Genomic DNA, 23075 nt, shown 5'->3' on the forward strand with positions numbered 1-23075 from the left:
AATGAATCCAACTAGGAACCATGAGGTTTCGGGTTCAATCCCTGGCCTTGCTCAGTGGGTTAGGGATCCAGTGTCGCTGTGAGCTGTGATGTAGGTCAAAGGTGCGGCTAGGATCCTGCGTTGCTTTGTCTCTGGCGTAGGCCAGCGGCTACAGCTCTGATTAGACCCCTAACCTGGGAAGCTCCATATGCCGCAGGTGCAGCCAAAAGGCAAAAAGACAAAAAGGAAAAAAAAAAGGAAATGAGAGTAATGACATCCTCTAATGTGGAATGACTGATTAGAATCTGGTTTAAGAAGTGCCACATTAAGAGCTCCGGTTGTAGCTCAGGTTCAATCCCTGGCCTTGATTAGTGAGTTAATGATCCAGCATTGCCATGAGCTTCGGTGTAGGTCACAGATGTGGCCCGGATCCCAAGTTGCTGTGGCTGTGGTGTAGGCCAGCGGCTACATCTCTGATTCGACCCCTAACCTGGGAACTTTCGTATGCTGCAGGTGTGGCGCTAAAAAGACCAAAAAAAAAAAAAAAGAGAAGTGCCACGTTAGGTAAAAACAAAAATCTTAAAAGAGGGATGATAGAGCCAGGAGTTGCCTCTTTTTGGCATTCTGAGACTAAATTGGTCTGCAGTAATATACTAAATTGGTTTGTGTATTTTAACATATGTGTTTAGCCTTTTTCTTCTCTTTTTTTTTCTTTTTTGGCTGCACACGAACCATGCTGAAGTTTCCCAGCCAGGGATCATATCTGTGCCACAGCAGTGATCTGAGCCACTGCAGTGACAGCACCAGATCCTTAACCCACTGAGCCATAAGAGAACTCCTTTTCCTTTCTTAAAACTAAGATTTTTTTCTTTTCATAAACATCTTTCCTTAAAAAGAAAATCTCTAAATTTAGGACCTTTCAAGTTTTGTGCTCTAGGAAAGATGAATATCCCATAACGGTTGTGTGACCTTTTAAAGTGGATTATAACTATCAGCTAGTTCCCAGTTGTAGTCATCTTAACCCCCTTTTATAGCACGTTTGACGTTGCTTGTTAACTGCTTTCCTTTTGCCGTCTTTAGCCTTCACCAGCACAGGCTTCGACCGCCACACTTCTCCTGTGTTCAGCCCTGCCAACCCTGAAAGCTCCGTAGAAGACTGCTTGGCTCATCTTGGGGAGAAAGCATCACAGGAACTGAAAGTGCCTCTGCTCGGAGCCTTGCAGATGCTCCTCAGCCGGTGAGTCCTCACTGGGGCCTGTCCCCACATGGATGCACTTCTTTCTGGGCTTCTCCACAGCTAGGGCTTTGTTTTAGGTGAACAGTGTCACTGTCTTTATTTACTTTTTCTTTTTTTTTGCTTTTTACGGCCACACCTGTGGTATATGGAAGTTCCCAGGTCAAGTCAGAGCTACAGCTGCCAGGCTACACAACAGCCACAACAAATTGAGATCTGAGCCACATCTTGACCTGCACCACAGCTCATGGCAATGCTGGATCCCCGACCCACTGTGAGAGGCCAGGGGTTGAATCTGAGTGCTCATGGATACTAGTCGGATTTGTTTCCCCTGGGCCACAATGGGAACTCCCTTCGCTTTTTATTTTTTTGCTTTCCCAAATCTTCTGTTTGCATTTTGAGCAGTGATTTAACTTTTCTAGCATGAATTTAGTTATTTGTATTTACTTGTTGAGCATCTAGGTTTCAACAAATGCTTTCCCTGGGTTGTGAATACAAGCGTTTCACTTGTCCCCATCACTGTTTACTACCACTGTCTCTTGGCCAACATAACTAAAATGGTTAGGGTTTTATGGATTATAATGTGAGAACAGCATCTGTATTTTAGGTATATAGATGTTGCTAAACTTTTGGGTTATATGTCTACCCATGGAACTACTGCCACATTCTTATGGTGGAAATTTTTCTCCTGGCTGTTGTTATGACTGTTAAAGCTGAAGGCAAGACACTCACCGTCAAAGTATATTAAAATAGAACCAAGTCATTTTTTGTAGATTGTAAAACTTCATTTCCCTTAATTTTTTGTTGAGAGTTGTTAAGGAATTGGTATGAATTAGAAAAAAAAAAATGTATCTTTTAATGGAGATTAAGTTATCTAAAGTAAGGCAAAGACTGTTCCTTCACTAATAGGGCCAACATTCAGATGCCAAATTATTGTTGTAGTAAAGTAATTCCTTACTTGCACATAGGCAGAGTTTATTCATTAACATTTGTTAGTGGAAATCAGTTTGAGTTCAATTGTTTCTGCATGTTGTAGTGACATTAGCAAATGTAAAAAGACAAGCTGTACATAAGAAACAGTGAAATGAAAATCATTTGGATTTTCTTTATACAAAGAAAGTTTAATAATAAGTATGGAGAGAAGATTCTGGGTGTGGAGAATTAAAACTTAAACAGGAAATTTGGGTATACAGCAGTGGCTTTCAATTGTGGGGCGTCGAGGGGGTGGTTAGGCCCTCTTTACTCTTAAGGTAGAACAGCCATACTTTCATATAGTTTATATATTGATGTTTCATGTTGGATTTGAAGAAACCTGCTATTTGGCCAAAACAAAAAACTTGTAAAAGGAGTTGGGGCTAGAGGTAAAATCACTGAGAAGCATAAGGCAAATTGTTTCTACATTTGATACAAAGTATTTGTTTCAGATCTTTCTCTCTGTATCTTAGGTTGGCTGTTAATCTTAACTTTAGAACAATATTGTAGTTTATACATGTGCAGTGTAAGCAAAAAATAGTATTATATATGTTTTTAGAGTCCTTTTCATTATCTACAGGAAAAATTGATACATTTTCACTGCAAAGTAAATTATACTTTCAAAAATATAGTCTTGAGTGAATATTTTTTTTGTTTTCCCCAAGTTCTGTTACTGATACCTTGAAAATAACTGATGAGGAACTGAGAGGGCTATGCAGGTTGATGGCTGTATCTTTTAAGGTGGAAAATACCACTTATTCTTCCAAATAGTTTTGTTAAAGTGGTAAATTAATCCTGAGCTCTTCGTATAGCCAAGCACCAGCAGTTTGAGAAGGTTTTACCTTGCTTTATCTTCTTGGCTGTGTTCACATAGTGCATTAGATAGGGCTGATTTTTTTCAACTGCTTATTTTTCCATGTATAATATTTCCTTTGAATGTTTTAATCTGCATCTTTTATGTGCATATATGTGTGTACGTATAATGTTTCAAATCATGTTTCATTCTGAAGGATGCTAACCTACTTTAGCCTGATAGACAAACTACCCATAAGGACTCCTGTGACCCACAAGAGCAGCAGACAGTTCAGGAAAGGAAGTGAAGGGACTGAGACACGCAAGTAGAGCTTCAGGGAGAATATAGGTAGGTAGATTGTACAGTGTCTGCACAAGTTCCAGTTTTACAGCTACCTAGTATTTAGCCTAGGTCTTCGAAACAATTCTGTGCTTGCTTTAATGGGACTAGGATGTCAAGAAGGTAGTACATAGCATCTTACTAAGTAGGTCATGCCCCCTGTCTTTTCTTTTGAGCTTCACTGTAGTACTGATGTTTTATTGACTTTCATAAGGGAACAATATCTGTGTCATCAGAGCCATTTTCTGAAACATCCCGACGAGCACACTCTCCAATAGGTAAAATGCCAAGTCACATGTATGTAATTTAAAATTTTCTAGCAGATGCATTAAAAAGATTACATGATCAATGTTAATTTTTTGTATTTATTTATTTTTGTCTTTTTATGGACACACCTGCGGCATATGGAGGTTCCCAGGCTAGGGGTCTAATCGGAGCTGTAACTGCTGGCTTACACCACAGCCACAGCAACTCAGGATCTGAGCCACATCTGTGACCTACACCACAGCTTGAGGCAACGCTTAACTCACTGAGCAAGGCCAGGGACCGAACCCGCATCCTCATGGATACCAGTCGGGTTCATTAACTGCTGAGCCACAACGGGACCTCCTAAATAATAAAATTTAAATGTATTTTATTTAATACATATTAAAAAATAGTTTTACTATATTGTCATTGTAAAAAGGATTCGGTGAGCTGTTGTTAGGTTCTTTTCTCTTACCAAGTCTCTGCAGTCTGGTGTGTACCTCATCAATGAGGACCAGGTGCCCTTTGGCAACATGGGGCATTAATACGTGTGTCAAAATCCAGGCTCAGAATTGGAGGTGTGGGGCCTTTGGAGCCAGAGCTAATTTACGTCACTGCTTGCCAGCTCTGTGGATTTGGAATAGTCTCTTGGCTTTTCTGAGCTTTAATTTCCTAAGTGTATAATAGAATATGAAATATAAAAGTATAAAAAATATAAAATATAACAGCAGGCCTCTAATACGTATACCTCTCATCAATCTAAAATATCATAGGCTGAAGAGATGGCAGATCAGAGTAGTCAGAGCATAAAATGCCTTTGGAATGGATTTTAAAGTACTTTAAAATCAAGACTCCTCTCCTTTTTTACATATATGTGTATTCATTGCCCACAAAAATGGGGGAGGAGGTAAATTTTTATTAAGTCTGTTATCCAAGCTCTTGGTGACTTCATGTGTGACTGGGTATCATGTATTTTTGTTGCTGTTAATTTGCACAGAAGCCCAGGCTTAGAACAGAGTACTCAGGTCCCCTCAGAAAGCAAGTATCTGGGTGGCAGGAGTAAGCAGGGGAGCCTCACCCCTGGTCTGGGCATCACAAAATGCCAGGTTAAAAGTCGAGCTCATTTATTGACCTTGCTTATTCCAACTCCTTATATCCCCTATTTGAAATGACATGTTTCTTTAATTTTAAAATGGTTTATGTTTTTTGGCTTTAAAAAGTTTAAATTGTTCTTTTAATTTTATTGAGGTAATTTTTGTTGTTTGTTATTACTTTGTTCATATTAATAACCCAAGTGTTTTATCTGCAATAAAGAAATTTTGTTATATAAATTTCAAGCAGTTATAAAAAATTTGTTGTTACTTATTTTTTTCCTCTTATGTTGTAAATTGCTTTCCTGAGCTGATGGCATAAATCTCAGCTTATAGAGAATGATTGAAGAAAAATGCATACCAAATGTTAAAAGCTCTATCTCATATAAAACAATATGTAAGGTAAAGTTCAGCAGAAAGTTCAGCAGCAGAGTAGTGATTGTATATTTATTCATCTGGAAATTGAGACTTTTCCTTCTTTATGACACGGACTTTTAAAAAAAATTTCTACAGGCCAGTGACATATCAGGCATACCGGGAATGTACACTGGAGACCACAGTTCATGCGAGCGGCTGGAATAAGGTATAAGCCAAGTTATCTTTTCTCTTACAAAATTTTACTGTGTTAATAATAAAGTACAGGAGGGATTGTTGGCATTACCTAGGAGAAAACTGTTAGAGCTCGTCATTTAATGCATAAATCCAACGAGTAAGTGGGTGTTTTTGAATAAAGTGGGTTTTTGATTAATGCTGCAAGGTTGTGGTTGGCCCAGGTCTGCATGTTTGTAATGTGCCAACCTCCTTCCCACCTGCCCTGGGTTTCCCTTTATTCTCTGCCTTAGGTAGGACATTTCTCTCCAGATGGTTATTTGTTAACAGGTGAGTGTGTCTTGGAGGGGAAAGCATAGGCTTCACCTCGGAGACAGCTGCTTGTGGTTCTTACATGAGTAACCCTGTTTGTGCGTATCGTTTACAGAGTACCTTAGATCACACCTCATCTGATCCTTACAACCATCCTTTGCAGAATGGGTTTTATTAGCTTTTGTTTTGTTATTTACTTAGGTCAGGTGAATAGTCAGTTAAAAAAAAAAAAGTGAAAAATACTTGCTTAAGGGAGTTCCCTTTGTGGCGTAGTAGTTTACAAACCTGTCTAGTATCCATGAGGATGCAGGTTCGATTACTGGCCTCGCTCAGTGCATTAAGGATTAGGCATTGCCACAAGCTGTGGTATAGTTAGTGGATGCAGCTCGGGTCTGGTGTTGTGTAGGCTGGCAGCTATAGCTCCAATTTGACCCCTAGCCAGGCAACTCCCATAATGCCGCACAGGCAGTCCTTTAAAAAAAAGTACTTGAGGAGTTCCTGTTGTGGCGCAGTGGTTAACGAATCCGACTAGGAACCATGAGGTTGCGGGTTCGATCCCTGGCCTTACTCAGCGGGTTAAGGATCCGGCGTTGCTGTGAGCTGTGGTGTAGGTCGCAGACACAGCTCGGATCCTGCGTGGCTGTGGCTGTGGCCGGCGGCTACAGCTCCTGATTGGACCCCTAGCCTGAAAACCTCCATATGCTGCGGGTGCAGCCCTAGAAAAGGCAAAAAGACAAAAAATTAAATAAATAAATAAATAAAAATTTAAAAAAATTTTAAAAGTACTTGTTTAAGACCACCTAACTGGTAAATATTGGAACCAGCACAGGAGCTGAGATTTTCTGATTCCGGCTTCATGCTTTCCACTGTACATGCTACTTATCTGTGGTTTCAGGCTGTATTATCCACTTACCACCTTGACAAGGCAGAGTCGTCTTAGGTGCACTATGAGTGGCTTAGCTTGTGGAGAAGGAAGTCTGGCCCTCAGTGATGGAGTGCTAGGGATAAAGTGCAGCACAATTATTTTTATAAATAGCCGTTTCTGCTCAGAATTGTTACTACCGTGAGCCAGACTCTGTGACCTTATGTCCCTAATTGATGTATATTATTTTTACTCACCTTAATACAGGCTTTGGAGGCATTATAGCATAATAATTAGCATCATAGGACTCTAATCGGACTTGTTTCAATATCAGCTTTGCCACGAACTAGATGCATGTCTTTGAACAGGTTAATTAAGACTCTACATCTTAATTTTCACATATTCGAAATGGAGATGATACTACTAACCTTGGAAGTTTTATTAGCACTAAATGACATAATGTATGTTCAGTGCTTATTTTAATTCATTGTCTGGCACCATAGTAAGCTCTCTGTAAACAGAGGCTATTTTGTTAGATTTAACACATGGGACTTTGTTCCCAAATATGAGTTTTATTATATTACTTAGCTGTAAAAAATTTGTTAAAATACCTGTTTTATTTGGCTATCTTGGAATAAAACAAACCTCTTATATGGACATTGGAAATAGATTTTATAAATGAGCTAGGTTATGGTAATTTCTTAGTATATCAAGCAGCAAATATTTAGGTACCTAATATTACTAGCTTTCTTCCCCTATTTCATTTTATTTTTTAAAATTTTATATACATACTTTTTTTTTCCTTTTTATGGCCGCACCTGTGGCATGTGGAAGTTCCCAGGCTAGGGGTCAAATCCGCATCCTCATGGATACTAGTTGGGTTCGTTTCCACTGAGCCACAACTCATCTTACCCTATTTTATGTTTTCTCCTGTCACTCTTATTTAGTGACTGTTAGAATCAACTATTATATGCATGTACATACTCCCCAATCCTATGGTTATCCTGAAAAATTGAAGTAAACCCCAGTCTTCACTGTCTCTCGTCCCCTGTACTTTTTTACCCCATTCCCTGCTTCATTTTAGCCTCTCATCTGGACCCATGTCCCGCTCTTGGCCTTCAGGGCTATGGCTTGGAGACCTCATGTGAATGAGACATGTCAGTCGGAATATTACTTGCTCTGTTGAAGCCAGTATCACTCTTCCAAGTCCTTTAGGGCTGAAAAGAGCCTCTTGTATTATGATAGGCAACTGAAATGCCCCCCCAATCAAAGTTAAATTGGCTAAATTAAGCAATTAGGTCATATTTTGCATAAATGTTTGTGAAATTCTGATGTAACCTTATTGTATGAATATGGCTGTTTGGCATGTAAATGAGACTCAAATGAGAAAAATGGGAGTTCCCGTCGTGGCGCAGTGGTTAACGAATCCGACTAGGAACCATGAGGTTGCGGGTTCGGTCCCTGGCCTTGCTCAGCGGGTTAAGGATCCGGCATTGCCGTGAGCTGTGGTGTAGGTTGCAGACGTGGCTTGGATCCCGAGTTGCTGTGGCTCTGGTGTAGGCCGGTGGCTACAGCTCCGATTCGACCCCTAGCCTGGGAACCTCCATATGCCGCGGGAGCGGCCCAAGAAATAGCAAAAAGACAAAAAGACAAAAAAAAAAGAGAAAAATGTCGACAAAGCATGCCATATCCCCAAACTGAATGTCAGTTCATCTCTATAGGGATTTTATTTCATTTTATACTTTTGATTTAATTTAGTATAATTTTACTTTATTTTTTTGTCTTTTTAGGGCTGCTCCTGCAGCATATGGGAGTTCCCAGGCTAGGGATCAAATCAGAGCTGCCGCTGCCAGCCTGTGCCACAGCCACAGCAACATCAGATCCAAGCTGCATCTGCGACCTATGCCATAGCTTGTGGTAACACTGGATCCTTAACCCACTGAGCAAGGGCAGGGACCGAACCCGCAACCTCATGGTTCCTAGTCGGATTCGTTAACCACTGCGCTACGACGGGAACTCCTATAATCTTTTTTTTTTAAAGCACATGTATAAAGTAGACTGTATAGTTTATATATTCTGAGGAAGATAATTGGAACACGTGCCAACACATTAAATAATCCGTAGTAGTTAACTGAGAATTGTAGGTTATTCTCTTTTTTTTCCCTTATGGATATTGATTTTGTCCTGTGAATTTATCTGCTTACAGAAAAAGAAAATGACCATCAAAGAGAAAGAACCAGCTATAGTTAATGTGTGGGGTTCATACTGTAATAAGTAGATTTTAGAAAAATAATAGCAGAGATAAATGAATTATTTGCCTTGGTTAATTTTTAGTGGCATATTAAATCACTAGTGTTTTAAAATTTTTTATTATTTAGATGTCAGGTGTACCCAAACTGGAATGAGTAGTGTAACAGACCTCCCATATCCATCACTCAGCTTCAGCAGATATCCATGTGTGGCTGGTTCCTGCACACTTACCACTCTCTCTCTAGATAACTTTATTTTTTAATTTTTTTTTGTCTTTTTAGGGCTGCACCCATGGCATATGAAGATTCCCAGGCTAGGGGTCGAATCAGAGCTGTAGCTGCCAGCCTACACCACAACCACAGCAATGCCAGATCCAAGCCAGGTCTGCAATCTAAACCACAGCTCACGGCAGCACTGGATCCTTGACCCACTGAAAGAGGCCAGGGATCAAACTTGCATCCTCATGGAGGATACTAGTCAGATGTGTTTCCGCTGAGCCACAATGGGAATTCCCCCCCAGATAACTTTACAGCAGACCCTGGACATCATGTCATTTTATTGGTAAATACATTAGTATGTCTTTCCAAGGATACTGTATCCCTTTTTTTAACTGACGGTGTTATCATTACACCTCAGGTATTAACAGTAATTTGAATAGAGATCCAAATAGGGCTCATGGATTGTATTTCATTGATATGTCTCTTAAGTCTTCAAAAAAATTAATATAACTCCATATACCATAAAAATTTACCCTTCTAAAGTACACAGTTCAGTGTTTTTTTGGTACATTCACAGAGTTATGCAGGTATCCCCACTGTCTGCTTCCAGAACATATTCATCTTCCTCAAAAGAAATTTCATGTCTTGTAGTATAGTCACTCCCTACTTCTGCTCCTCCCAGCTCCTGGCCATATAGCCTGACTCTGTCTCTATGAATTTGCCTCTTCTGGACATTTCACGGAAATGGGACCATATAACATATGACCCAAGTCTCTGCTATGTAGACTTACTCGCTCTTTTTCCTCTAATTACTTAAAATTATTTGTTCTATAACATTTTCTACCTTCTGGATCTTATTGACTGCATCACTGTTTTGCCAGGTAACATGTTCCTCTGTATCTACACAGCTGACCCCTGAACACCCCAGGGGTTGGGGCTTGGCAGATAAATTGGGAGTTTGGGATTAACATACACACACTACTATATATAAAACAACAACAGGGGCCTACTGTATATAATAGCACAGGGAACTCTACTCAATATTCTGGGATGACCTGTATGGGAAAAAATATGAAAAAGAATGGAGATATATATTTATATCTGATTCACTTTCCTGTACACCTGAAGCTAAGACAATATTGTTTATCAACTATACTTCAATAAAATAGTAATAATACAAATAAAGCAGTAATGGAGGAATAGAAACAAAAAAGATATAGGATGTACCTAAAGGGGGGGGGGCAAAAGACTTGAACAGATACTTCTCCAAAGAAGGTATACAAATGGGCCAATAAGCACATGAAAAGTTGCTAAACCACACTAATCATTAGGGAAATGCACATCAACATTACAATGGGATGTCATCTCACATTCTTTAGGTTAAAGAATATGAAAAGTTATAACTGAAGCACTTTGCTGTATACCTGAAACTAACAACACTGTAAATCAACTATACTTCAATAAAAAAAAAGGATAATTTTGTTAGCTAAGTATACTCTATTGGAGGAAGGCACTTTATGGTACATATGAGACAACCAAGTAGAATGTTTTCTGATGGTCAAAGTGCCTTAGCTTTCCACTGCAGAAGTTACTGAAGAAAAAAATAACTTCCGCGTGTTGTGAGATCACTATTATCCAATAAGGGAATGACTTAACAGAAAGGAATTTAAAGTGTAAGGGTTGCTTTTTAGTCCAAGATAGTGGAAATTATAAACTGTGGTGGGTCCCTGACCACAGTATGTCAGATACGTGAAACAGACTGGACATGCACAACCAAGAGTATTACCAGCCATTAGTCTTGTAAAAGGAACTTTCTGTACTCAATGCATTTCAAAAAAGATGTATTTGTTCCTACAATTTACCTTGTAAAACCTTCATTCTTCTGATCAGTTGATATTTGTAAATACAGTTTCTCCAGCTTTCTAAACTTTAAAAAAAAAAAAAAAAAGATGTGATGGAGAAGATCTAGGAAAGGATAACTTAAATGAAAAAAGCAACGGAGGAATTAGTGTATGAAGAACAAACTAAAAGATTAGTAGATTTCAGAGTAAAAAGTATAGTGACTGAGAGGGAATGTGATTAAGGACTAAAGTTAAGACAGTATAGTAGTAAAGAGGATTATAGATTTATCCCTAGATTATTATATAGTAAAACTAGGGCAACTGCATTTGATACATGAAAGAGGTAAATTTGGAACAAATGGAAGTATTAATTTTATCTAGCAAGTATGACATATTTGCTACTCATTTTTTCTAAGAGGTGATAGAGCTTAAATACAAATAACTTTAAAACATTGCATGTTAGTAGATTAGTATGGGAAACGAGAATGTCCTGAGGTGTGGAATGTCCCAGGCCTTTGGAATTGATGTGGTGCAAGTCTGCATGGCTGACGCACAACCTCCCACGCTGCTCTTGCTAAGACAGAATACAGGGCTGGATGAACACCCATATTTGCATTTGCGGTGATGATACAGCTTTCTGATTGTGGAAGAAGCTTAACATAGTCCTCTTTATATCCTTCTATAGTGCAGAGAAGGGGTTTCTACTATATTCTGGGCTGGACTTATTTTAGGATGTAAAAGTGAACATAAGTGTTTGTTGAATTTTTCTTTCAGACTTTGATGTAGATTCCCTCAGGGCTGCTTTTACTTAAAAAATAATATTAGGATATAAACTCATTGTCTTTTCTGTTTTGTCCCCTTTTGCAGAAATCTGTTGTAATCCCTAAGTTATTACTTTGGCAGGTCATTGACCAGGAACTGGAATTGCTTTCATTTCCTTTTGCATTCATTTTGCAGTCCTATGGAGACTTCAATGTTTTAGACAAAAGAAATTGCATGCAGATGGTTAACTGAAAGTACTTAGGTCTTTGCAATATGCAGGGGCTTTTGGAAGGAATGGGACTCTGGTTAGTCTTTGTCATAAATTTTGATGTTTATAATATTGAGGTTATGGAGTTCCTGCTGTGGTGCAGTGGAAACGAATCCGACTAGGAACCATGAGATTTCAGGTTTGATCCCTGGCCTCACTCAGTGGGTTAAGGATCTGGTGTTGCCATGAGCTGTGGTGTAAGTCATAGACGTGGCTCCGATCCTGCATTGCTGTGGCTGTGGCGTAGGCCGGCAGCTATAGCTCTGATTTGACCCCTAGCCTGGGAACCTCCATATGCCATGGGCCTAAAAAAGCAAAGTAAATAAATAATATAAATAAATAATAAAATATTGAGGTTATTAGTTTATTACAATAATACCTCCTTTGGTTTTTGATGACTTGTATAAGATAGCACATAATTTTGAAAGTTCTTTTTAGGTTCATTTTTTTTCTTTTTTTCACTTCGTTTTAATGAAAAGTTCTTTTCAAATAGATAATAAAAGCACATGGTAGAGTTCCCGTCGTGGCTCGGTGGTTAACGAATCTGACTAGGAACCATGAGATTGTGGGTTCGATCCCTGGCCTTGCTCGGTGGGTTAAGGATCCAGCATTGCCATGAGCTGTGGTGTAGGTCACAGACACGGCTCGGATCCCACGTTGCTGTGGCTCTGGCGTAGGCCGGTGGCTACAGCTCCAATTAGACCCCTAGCCTGGGAACCTCCGTATGCCGAGGGAGCGGCTCTACAAAAGGCAAAAAGACAAAAAAAGAAAAAAAAAAAGCACAAAGTATAGAAAAACATACATTGGAAAATACCTTATCACCACTTACCTAGTCTTTTTCTTCTTAGGCTAACACTAACACCAGTTTCTTAGGTATTTTCCAAAGATACTATAGGATTATACAAACATTATGTGTGTGTAGATTTTTGTTGTTGTTGTTCACACAAATGGTATCATTATTAGGCACACTCGCCTTTATCTTTTTCTTTTTTTCTTAAATTTTGTGGCTGTACCCATGGCATATGAAAGTTCCCAGGCCAGGGATTGAATCTGAACACTGGATCCTTTAACCCAGGGGCTAGGGATCAAACCTGCACCTTGGCAGTGACCTGAGCTGCTGCAGTCAGATTTTTAACCCATTGCACCATGATGGGAATTCCTATCTTGCCTTTTTCACTGAAAATAAATCTTGGCATTTAACTAGTGAACAATCTAACTGTATGATATTTTACTGGATGACCAAAGTTTGTTTAACAGTCCCTGTTGGGTCATTTCCAGTTTTGAATTTCCTATATACATATTGTCTCACACACACACACAGAGGAGCTCAATTGTTTTCATATAATATTATTTCTACCACCTTGTGGTATAAAAGATACATGCATTATTCTCAAAAATTCTAGTAGAGGTCACTTTTATTTCTTTATTATGGTAAAAATGTAATTCTATAATGATGCACCAGTGTTGAACATATAAAATGAACTATAAGAATATTGTTTGTTTTTTTTTTCACTCATCTTTGCATTGAAGATTTTGGTGCCTCTGATTTTGCTACGACAAATGCTCTTGGAGTTAACAAGACGTGGTCAAGAACCTTTGGGTGCTTTGCTGCAGTTTGGTGTGACATACCTGGAGGACCACGCCGCCGAGTACATCATTCAACAAGGTGGCTGGGTATGAGCTTTCAAGTATTTTTTAATATCTTTAAAAAAAATTAAGCCCTTCATATTTGTTTTGAACAGCATAGGTTAAGTAACATTAATGTTACTCAATATTGTTTAATACTGTGATTGGATGGTGATCAATGGCAAGGCTAGTCATAACATTTAACTACTGAAGTTTTACTTGTAATAAGTTGGTAAGTGGGGTGTTTTTGTACTTTTAGGGCCGCTTCTGAGGCATATGGAAGTTCCAGGCTAGGAGTCGGAATCAGAGCTGTAGCTGCTGGCCTACAGCAATTTGGGATCCAAGCTGCATCTGCAGCCTACACCACAGCTCTTCTAACTGTCATTATCATTGTAAAAAATTTATATAAGACACACTTTTCTTGTAATCCCACCCCATGGAGATAATCCTTATGTTGGTTTGATGCATATAGTGCTGTAATTTCTTTTTTTTTTTCTTTTTGTCTTTTTAGGGCCACATCCGTGGCATATGGAAGTTCCCAGGCCAGGGGTCGAATTAGTGCTGCAGCTGCTGGCCTACACCACAGCCACAGCAACACCAGGTCTGAGCCATGTCTGTGACCTACACTGTAGCTCATGGCAGCATGGAATCCTTAACCCACTGAGCAAGGCCAGGGATGGAACCTGTGTCCTCATGGATACTAGTCAAATGCATCTCCGCTGAGCCACGACAGAAACTCCTAGTGCTATAAATTCTAATGAGAGTTTCTCCTTTGCAGTTTTGTGATATCTCTCTTTGGAAGAGGTGAGGGCAGAGGGAGAAGTTGAATTAACTTTCTCTATACAAGGAAGCGTATCATTTGAAATTGCATTTAGTTTGTACACTTTCCTGTCTGGATAGGTTTTTGTTTTTTGGCTGCCCTGAGCTGTTCCCAGGCCAGGGATCAGATCCAAGCCACAGTTGTGACCCATGCCACTGTTGCAGTAACACTGGATCCTTTAACCCAGTGTGCCTGGGATCGACCCTGAGTCCTGGTGTCATAGAGACCCCACAAATCATGTTGCTCCACAGCAGGAACTCCTGGATGGTATTTGAGAGGCTCTCACCAAAAACAACCAGAGCAACAAGAACAATAGTGAAAAAACATAATTTATAGATGGCTTACTACGTACAAGGGATTATGTTAAGCACTTAGAAAAACTGTATCTAAGTTTGTATGACAGTCTTACCAAATCATTTTCTTTTTATTTATGTAGGGGTTTTTTTTAGCTTTTTACGGCTGTACCTGCGGCATATGGAAGTTCCCAGACTAGGGGTTGCCTGCCCCACAGCAACACCAGATCTGAACTGTGTCTGTGACCCCTGCTGCAGCTTGCGGCAGTGCAATGCTGGGTCCTTAACCTGTTGAGTGAGGCCAGAGATCAAAGCCAGTTCCTTCTGGATACTTAGTCCTGTTCTTAATCTGCTGAGCCACAGCAGGAACTTTGAAATTGAAATTTTCAAAGGCCAAGCGGGCCGTTCAAATTCACACAGCTAGTACTTAGTAGAGCTGGGATTCAGACCAGTTTTGTTTTGTTTTTTACCACTGAATACTTTATTTGTAGTTACTGAATTGTCTGTTTCATACCAGCACCTCTTCTGAAGGAGGCTGAGGCAAGGACAGGGTGCCGTGTGGGGCAGTTAGAAGGTCGACCTTAGGAGCAGTGGTTTGTTTAGTTGTACTTCTGGTGCAGCTAGTATACTGATGGAGAGACTATTGATTTATATTGGAACCTGAGTGACCAGAAAGTTTCTGGTCTTGATTGAAGAATAAAATTATTCTACTTGATGTAAACGGCAGCCATGGTCACAAAATAGCAAGTACTTGGCTTTGCATAGGTTCTTCAGACTCTCCGTAGCACTTGTGAGTGTCGTCTGTCATCCCTGACATGACAGCCATGGTTCTCTGCCTGCCCTGCTGCTCCCGCCTTAACCTCTGGGTCCCCTGTGCATGCTCTGCTGTCCCTCTGAAACGAGATCCTCAGCTGTGTTGCTCTGGTGGACTCCGGCTGAAGAGAGAGCCAGGGCAGCCCATTGCCGGGCCCCACTGAGCCTCTGCCATAGAGCGGCCTCTTTGCGGGGATTGGGCTTGTCAAGTGACTGACCTTCCTGCTGAGCTCTGTCTCCCCACTCCTCCGGGGCCCTGTGTCCCTCCTGGTCCCCTGGTCAGGTTTGCTGTGCTTTGGCTGATGCCGCCGCCTCTGCGGCTCTCAGGGTGTACCCGGGGAAGCTGCCACCACTCCCTGCCTCTCCAGCTGCCCCCGAAAGGAGCTCTGTGTCTGGACACCAGACAGTACCACCCCTGCCTATGAGCGACTCCTGGAGAGCAGGCTGCTCGCGTTTGTTTGCTCTGCTCTTGGCAGTAATTGTTGCGTTGGAGATACAGATGTTGAAAATAAATTAACTTTCTGATTTTAGCTTCAAGGAAACTGGTCAGAGGGTTGTCTTGTTAAAATTCTTCTTCTGTAAACTGTGGGTTTAGACAGTGTATTTGTTTAGGAAAGAGGCTTTTTCGAGATTTACATTAACTTCAGATGTCTCTGCTGTTTGTACTGACTGTCGCCCTCCCGTCTAGGGCACTGTCTTTAACCTGGAGTTGGAGGATGAGGAGTGCCCTGCGGGCACCGCGGAGGACAGCAACGACATCTACATCCTGCCCAGCGACAGCTCTGCACACGTCAGTCCCCCAGAATCGCCAACAGCGGCCGCTTCCTGGCAGGCAGAGAGCTTACCCGTCTCGCTGTCGGCCAGCCAGAGCTGGCACACAGAGAGCATGCCGGTGTCCCTGGGTCCTGAGTCTTGGCAGCAGGTCACGGTGGACCCTGAAGAAGTGAAAAGCTTGGACAGCAACGGGGCCGGAGAGAAGAGTGAGAACAACTCCTCAAACTCTGACATCGTACACGTGGAGAAGGAGGAGATACCTGAGGGCGTGGAAGAGGCGGCCATGGCGGCCAGGGCCCTGCCAGCTGGGGAGCTGCCAGAGGTGGCCCCCGGAGCCGGAGAGCCCTCGCTTCCACGCATTACTGCCCCTTCCTTGACGGAGGCCATGGGACCTGACGTAGAGGTGACAGCTATTGAGAGAGTCAGCCCCACGACGTCTCTGTTTGTGGAACTTGGTGAAGAAGAGGCAGAAGCTGAACCTGCTGACCTGGAGCAGGTGGGGGGCCCTGTACTGGAGCCCCCAGCACCCCTGACGAGCCAAGAAGGGGTGGATGGCAGGGGGCGGGGGCTCAGGGCTGGGCCCCATGTGGCCAGCGACCAGAAGGCTGGCCTGCCGTATGAGGGCAAGTCCATCCTGCTCTTTGGAGGGGCAGCCGCTGTTGCCATCCTGGCAGTGGCAGTTGGGGTGGCACTGGCTCTGAGAAGGAAATAGATTTTTCAGAGAAAGATGACTAAATGGGGTCAGGTTTTAGTTGTGTTGACCGAATTTGAACTGCTAGCAACTGGTTGGACATTTTGGACACTCTGGGATAACTGGGGACTTCAGTCAGCAGGGCAGTAGGTTGACCCACATGTTAGGGTTCAAGGCAGAGGGTGCTTGCTGGTCTGATTGCAAGTTCCCTGGGCCTAGGCTCCTGCTAGATTCAGGGTCCTCTGTAATGTGCTCCCTCGACCTCGCCTCCGACCCTCGTTGGTTCCTTGTGGTGGGGGTCCCTGTGCATTGTAGGTTGCATCCTGGCCTCCACCAACCAAACTCCAGTAGCACACACACACCCCTGCCCCCATTGTGACAACCAAAAGTGTCTCCTGACATTGCCAAATGTCCCCTGGGGTGATGTCGCTCCCATCAAGAGCCACAGCCTTAGAGGGAGAGGGTTGATGCAAGAGGATCAGGGGAGAAGTCCAGGCAAGAGGGCTTGGCTGCAGGCTCCTCGGCTGCTGACCTCTTCCTGCCCTTGGAGTTTCCTCTCTGCTAACAAGCGCTGTGCTTCACGGCTGTGGCTGTTCCTCCTCGGCTCCTCTGTTCTCCCTCCCTTGGTCCCGCAGCTCGAGGTACCCTCAGCTGCCTCTCAGGTACTGCCCTTGCCCTCCTTGCCCCTGGGGGCCTTCTGAGACCCCACAGAGGGACTTGCCCGAACGTCAGGTCCTCGATGCTCCCCGCAGCTCCCCTTGTAACGATGCTGCCTTTAGTCATCTTTTAAAAAATAAGGTGAAAGAGACCCAGGCCCTTGCCCATGACTTTGGGGCAAGTTTGTCTCGCTCAGAAGCTGGAGGATGGCTTAGCTGACCTATTGAGGTTTCTTCTGGCCCTTTTATCTGTAGCCACCCTTGAGCTGACAGTGACTTGCCCAGTGGCCCTGTCTCTGTTGCTGGGTTGTCGCTATAACCTGACTGGTATGTCTTCCCAGAATCTGGCCTCAGTGTCCATACTGGTCCAGCAGCTCCTCTGCAGTCTCTTGCCATGTGCTAGGGATTTCCATCACTGGGCTTATAGGCCAGTGGAATCATAACTCAATTTAAATACGCAAGGTCTCCTAAATATCACTGAAGAAAAGCAGGGAAAGAGAATTTGCCTTTGAGATTCTAGTTTGGCTTTCAGAGTTCAAGAATGGGGGCCTTTACTGAACTCACAGTCTGAATGCCAGAGTGACAGGCATAATGACCGCAGTCAGTATGTGCCAGGGAGGGTCACCGTGGCCTTCTGGCTGGCCGCATCCTTGCCAGGGCTGTGTCCCCATGTCTGAGGGGCAGTGTGCTTGCGACAGGTCATCTCAGATTTATCTAATAGTAAATGTAACAAATTACTTTTTAGATCCTGAAATTTGTAATAAAATTACTTTACCTATCCTGATCACCAACACTTGATGTTTTAAATGTTCTTTTTTAATTTAAGAAAAATATTTTTTTAATTAAATCTTTTCCCTAAAGCAATACAGCTTTAAAAAGGTTGGTCAGAGAGGTCTGAGGTGTGTATGTCTCTTCATGTCTGAGCTCTGGTGTCCCGTTAGAGAGGGGTGTTTTCGAGGGTCTTGGTGCACCTTGGTTAACAGAGCTCGAAGTGTGGGTTTCATGTGGCAGACTTTCCTCCCTGGGCTCTGATGGTCGAGCTGGGTTACCCAGTGTTGACCGCTGCACTGGTGTTTGCACGCGTAAGAGCCGGAGTGAGGCATCTTGATCCTTGCCCCTTTTATAATGAAATATTTTCCTTCCAGTGTTCACACTTTTAAACTCTGGATCCTCAAATCCATTGGCTGGACACTTAAGCACAAATGGACACCAGCGGCCATGAGAAGGTCTGTGTTTTGGAGGCTCGCCTCTGTTTTCTCCAGGAGGAAAGAGTAAGACGTGCTCTGTGCTGCTTTACTTTCCCATCTGTCATCCCTGGGCAGTGGCTTTCTCTGCACCGAATCCTTGTTGGGTCCTGAGAAATAGCCGAGAACAGGGACAGGCACCCTAGTAAAAGCTGGTTCTGCAGTGGCCCCCGCCCTTTTGCTGCTACATTGACATTTGCTTCCCAGCTACCCCACCCATCTCCAGTGGGGCTGGTGGCAGGAGGCTTCCTTCTCCATGTGGTGTGGAGCACCTGAATCTGACCTGAGAGTTGAGGGTGCAGAGACATGGCACTGCTTACCATCCTCTCTGAGCTGTTGAGGAAGTACCTGTTACCAAGTCCCTAGAACTCTTAACTGCTCTTGAATGTAATGATTTCTGAGCACTCAGTAAAAGTCATTGAAGGTTTCTTGAAAAAAATATCAGAATTAAAGGATGCTAGGAGTTCCTGCTGTGGCACAATGGTTTAAGAATCTGACTGCAAGGGTTCCTGTCATGCCTCAGCGGTAACGAACCTGACTAACATCCATGAGGATGCGGGTTCGATCCCTGGCCTCGCTCTGTGGGTTAAGGATACAGTGTTGTCGTGAGCTTCAGTGTAGGTCACAGATGTGGCTTGGAGCCCCACATTGCCATGGTTGTGTAGGCTGGCAGCTATAGCTCTGATTTGACTCCTAGCCTAGGAACTCCCCTGTGTTGTGGGTGCAGCCCTAAGAAGACACAACAACAACAAAAATTCGACACAGCGAGCAGCTTGGGTCACTGCAGAGGTGCAGGTTTGATCCCTAGCCCAGTTCAGAGGGTGGCATTACTGCAGCTGTGGCTTGGATTTAATCCCTGGCCCCTATAACTTCCATGCGCCATGGGTGTGGCCATAAACTAAAAAAAAAAAAAGCCTAGTTTATTATCTGTGTAGTAAAGGGGGTAACCACTTGGGGTCACAGAAACCAGTCAATACTTAGCCTGCCTTACTGGCACTCTCAACACCACTGCCTCAAGAAAGCTTCTTGGACGAAAAGGTATCTGCTGGCCATCTGGTTCCCAAGGGCTGAGCCCTCCTTGCACCTGTGTGTCTCAGATTACCTGCAGCCACCGCCTGGGTGTGTCCTGGTGGGGGCGGGATCGACAGGGACTGGCGACGTGGTTTTGAACCACAGATGCCATTCATTTCCTGTGGGAATTGTTTTGCTCAGCCTTTTGCTAATTCCCTCTAATATAAAAGCCATGCCTGCTCCTTGCCTTTTCCCTGAAGGCTTGACATAGGGACAAATGTACCCTGTAGAATTTGTAGATTATTTTAAGAAATGTTTTATAGAAATGAAAGGCATTGTATGTAAGATTTTTTTCCCCTTAATTTGGCTGCACCCACAGCATACGGAAGTTTCCAGGCCAGGGATTGAACCTGAGCCACAGCAGTGACAATGTCAGACCTTTAACCTGCCGTGCCACAAGAGAACTCCATTCCCTTAATTTTCCTTATATCTGCACAAGTTTATAGAGAATTTGAGGTGGTGATCGTTTTTTCAAGAGGGACTGTGGGCTTTCTGGTCACTGTAGAAACAGCTCTGCAGAAAGGGAGGTGGGAAGGGGTACAAAGGTTTTGTCAGGTGCCATCTCAAGTGCTAGTTGTACCAGATGTCCTCTCTAAACACTGATGGCAGTGCCTGGTGGTTACAGAAATGTTGCCTTGGCTTCCTCAGATGAGTGGAACAGAGCCAGGGGTTGTGGAAGGAATGGGCACAGGCACATCTTGCCCGGAGGCTGGCGCTGGGTGACATCCCAGTGCAACAGGCCCTGTGCTTTTTCACGGCCTTGGCCAGGGCGCCAGCTTCTGGATAGTCTGTCACTGTTCCTGTTACTTTCTCCTTAGGCTCCAGGGAGAGGGAGCCTGTCAGTCACTGAAGTATCCTCTTCTTTGCACAAGACTGTTCCACTTGACCTACTTTCACACACCCTGAATTAAAATCAGCTTGTGTTCACACTGCAGGGACCCACTGTAGATCAGGGGCTGTTCTCAGGGCATCTGTGAGGCCGAGAAGTCCACTATCCCCTCTCCTGGTGACACTGCTCCCTCCAGTGAGGGCTTTGTGCACCAGAAGTTGGTTAGTTAATATGCTGTTTAGAACAAGTGTTGCTGTTTTCAGGCAACTGATTTGTTGCCTCCTTCCCCAGGAGTAACAGGAAGTTCAAGTTCCATCTTCCCCCTTAATTCTGGACCAGCTTGGTTGTCCCAAGAGAACAGTTCTAGGTGGATGGGTCCTTGGCCAACACCAAAGGAGAAGACAGAGTTTGGGTTTTCCCACTGTTACAGTTCATTACTTTTTTTCCTTCAGATTGAAAGTGCCTCTCATTCCTTGATGCGTTCTTTATCCTGGTTCACGTGTTCTATCCCCTCATAGGTCCTGGGGCTAAGGTGGTCATGGTGACTTACTCAGCCTGTGTCCATCCCCCTTTTCTGTATGAGATTTCCCTGCTCTCCCTGCACAGCTGATCTTTGGGTCATTCTGGCTCCTCTTCCCCTGGCATCTGTCCTTTGGGCAGTGTACTCATGGGGAAAGCAACAAAACTCCGATCTGTGACTTGTGCTTTGTGAGATGCAGTGTGTTGGGGAGAACACGTTGGAGGGGGTAATAAAATGAGACTTGGAAGACACTGGTGGACTCATCTTTCTGTTCATGTGATAGCAACCCCAAGTCCTCCCAGATAATCAGTCTTGTGGTTTGAAGACACCACCAGCACATCCAGAGGCCCAGTCCGCACGGTGCATGAACTTGAGCGGCTCTGGGGGGAGGGGGGTGGAAGGCAGCCCTGAGGAGGGTCAGGAAGGCATTTTGAAACTGTCTCTTAACTAAACACCCCTCAGTTCTGTTCACAATGATGACATTACGTAAACTGCACCAGCCTCTGGGATGTGCCCTGATCAGAATCTCCTGATATCACTGACTTGGGGAGAAGAGCTGATAGTCTTGCTTTGTGACCAAGAAAGTGTATTGGGCTTGGTCTGGACAAATCTACACCAAAATGTGTATAAACTGTGGGCTGACTACTTGTGGGTTTGTTGTTGTTTTGGTCTTTTCTAGGGCTATACCCATAGCATATAGAGGTTCCCAGGCTATATGTCTAATCAGAGCTGTAGCCGCCGGCCTGCGCCACAGCCACAGCAACATGGGATCCAAGCCATGTCTGCGACCTACACCACAGCTCACGGCAACGCCAGACCCTTAACCCACTGAACGAGGCCAGGGAACAAACCCACCACCTCATGGTCCCTAGTTGGATTCGTTAACCACTGAGTTAACTGACTGAGCCACGACAGGAACTGCTGACTGCTTGTGTTAAAACTGCTGCTTCTGGAAGGTTTCTCCCTTCTGAGACTGTAGGGATTGATGGGTATTGATCTGTGTGAGTATACGTTCATGTGTGATTCACCTTGTTTCCACTGTGATATGAACCCTTTCAATCTTGAGGACTTTGTTTCCAGAAGCACAGCAACACCTGTTTTTAGGATTTGCTGCACACTACAGAGGTCAGGCTGAAGCACAGCCCTGGGAGGGTTGCATGTTTAATGCTGTGCACGGTATAGAGTCCTTTTTCTTATAAATGTAAACTCTCAGGGAGCAGAGAAGTATTTTTGGTAACAAGAACTATTTATTAGTACTTCAATATTCCTTGTTCATATGCTTCCCCAGAGCAACATGTTCACAGGACCAAGTGTTTCTGTTACTGGTAACGTGACAGACCTGCATCTATCACTTTGAACATAACCCTATTTGCTCATTGCTGGGAACAGACTAGGCTGAGCTGTTTCTAAAGTAAGTGCTCCCTTATTTCCTTTGGTGCTAAGGGACTTGCTTGTTACTTTTCTCCTGACTTTGTCCTGAGAAAAGGGAACCGCCCTAAACCGTAAATTTTTTTAAGTCTAATTGTTCGGTTGTACCTAGAAACCTGTCCTCTCCAAGAGCAGCTTCTTAGATGAGCGGAGGGCATGGCTGGAAGATGAAAGTGTAAGATTATTAGCAGACAATCACCACGGGACATATGCAGTAGCTTCTCTAGTGCCTGTTTTTTTTTATCAAAACCTTGACTTGACTTTGTGAAAACAGAACTATGATGTACTTCGTTATATGCTTTTAGAAACTGACATGGGCCTTGAAATCACCTCTGCCTGTGGTTCTTTCGATTTTGGTTTTGTCTTTAGTGCCTCACCAGTGGCACATGAAAGTTCCTGGGCCAGGAGTTGAATCGGAGCTACAGCTGAGGCCTGTGCCTTAGCCGCAAACACATTGGATCTGAGCTGCATCTGCAACCCATGCCATAGCCATGCGATACCCAATCCTTAACCCACTGAGGAAGGCCAGCGATCGAATCAGCATCCTCAGGGACAATGTTGGATCCTCCACCTGCTGAGTGACAACAGGAATGC

The 23075-nt window shown here is 43.4% G+C and overlaps 1 protein-coding gene across 7 annotated transcripts in view; it reads left to right on the forward strand.

The window, feature by feature from the left end:
- The window catches only part of BCL2L13 (BCL2 like 13), a 72236-nt gene extending 54054 nt beyond the window's left edge, over positions 1–18182 (forward strand). For 4 of the 7 annotated variants that reach the window (XM_047787930.1, XM_047787928.1, XM_047787931.1 and 1 more), the window contains 4 exons: positions 1060–1216; positions 5168–5237; positions 13247–13390; positions 15957–18182. In XM_047787930.1, coding sequence (XP_047643886.1) covers positions 1060–1216; positions 5168–5237; positions 13247–13390; positions 15957–16754 — 1169 coding nt within the window. In that variant the 3' untranslated portion in view covers positions 16755–18182. Of the gene's footprint in view, positions 1–1059; positions 1217–3195; positions 3327–5167; positions 5238–13246; positions 13391–15956 lie in introns of those variants that run through there. The other 3 variants (XM_047787934.1, XM_047787933.1, XM_047787935.1) reach the window with 3 other exon arrangements.
- The last annotated feature ends 4893 nt before the right edge of the window (positions 18183–23075 follow it).

The sequence above is a fragment of the Phacochoerus africanus genome, chromosome 7 (genome assembly GCF_016906955.1).
Source record: "Phacochoerus africanus isolate WHEZ1 chromosome 7, ROS_Pafr_v1, whole genome shotgun sequence".
In the NCBI taxonomy this organism is placed as follows: domain Eukaryota; kingdom Metazoa; phylum Chordata; class Mammalia; order Artiodactyla; family Suidae; genus Phacochoerus; species Phacochoerus africanus.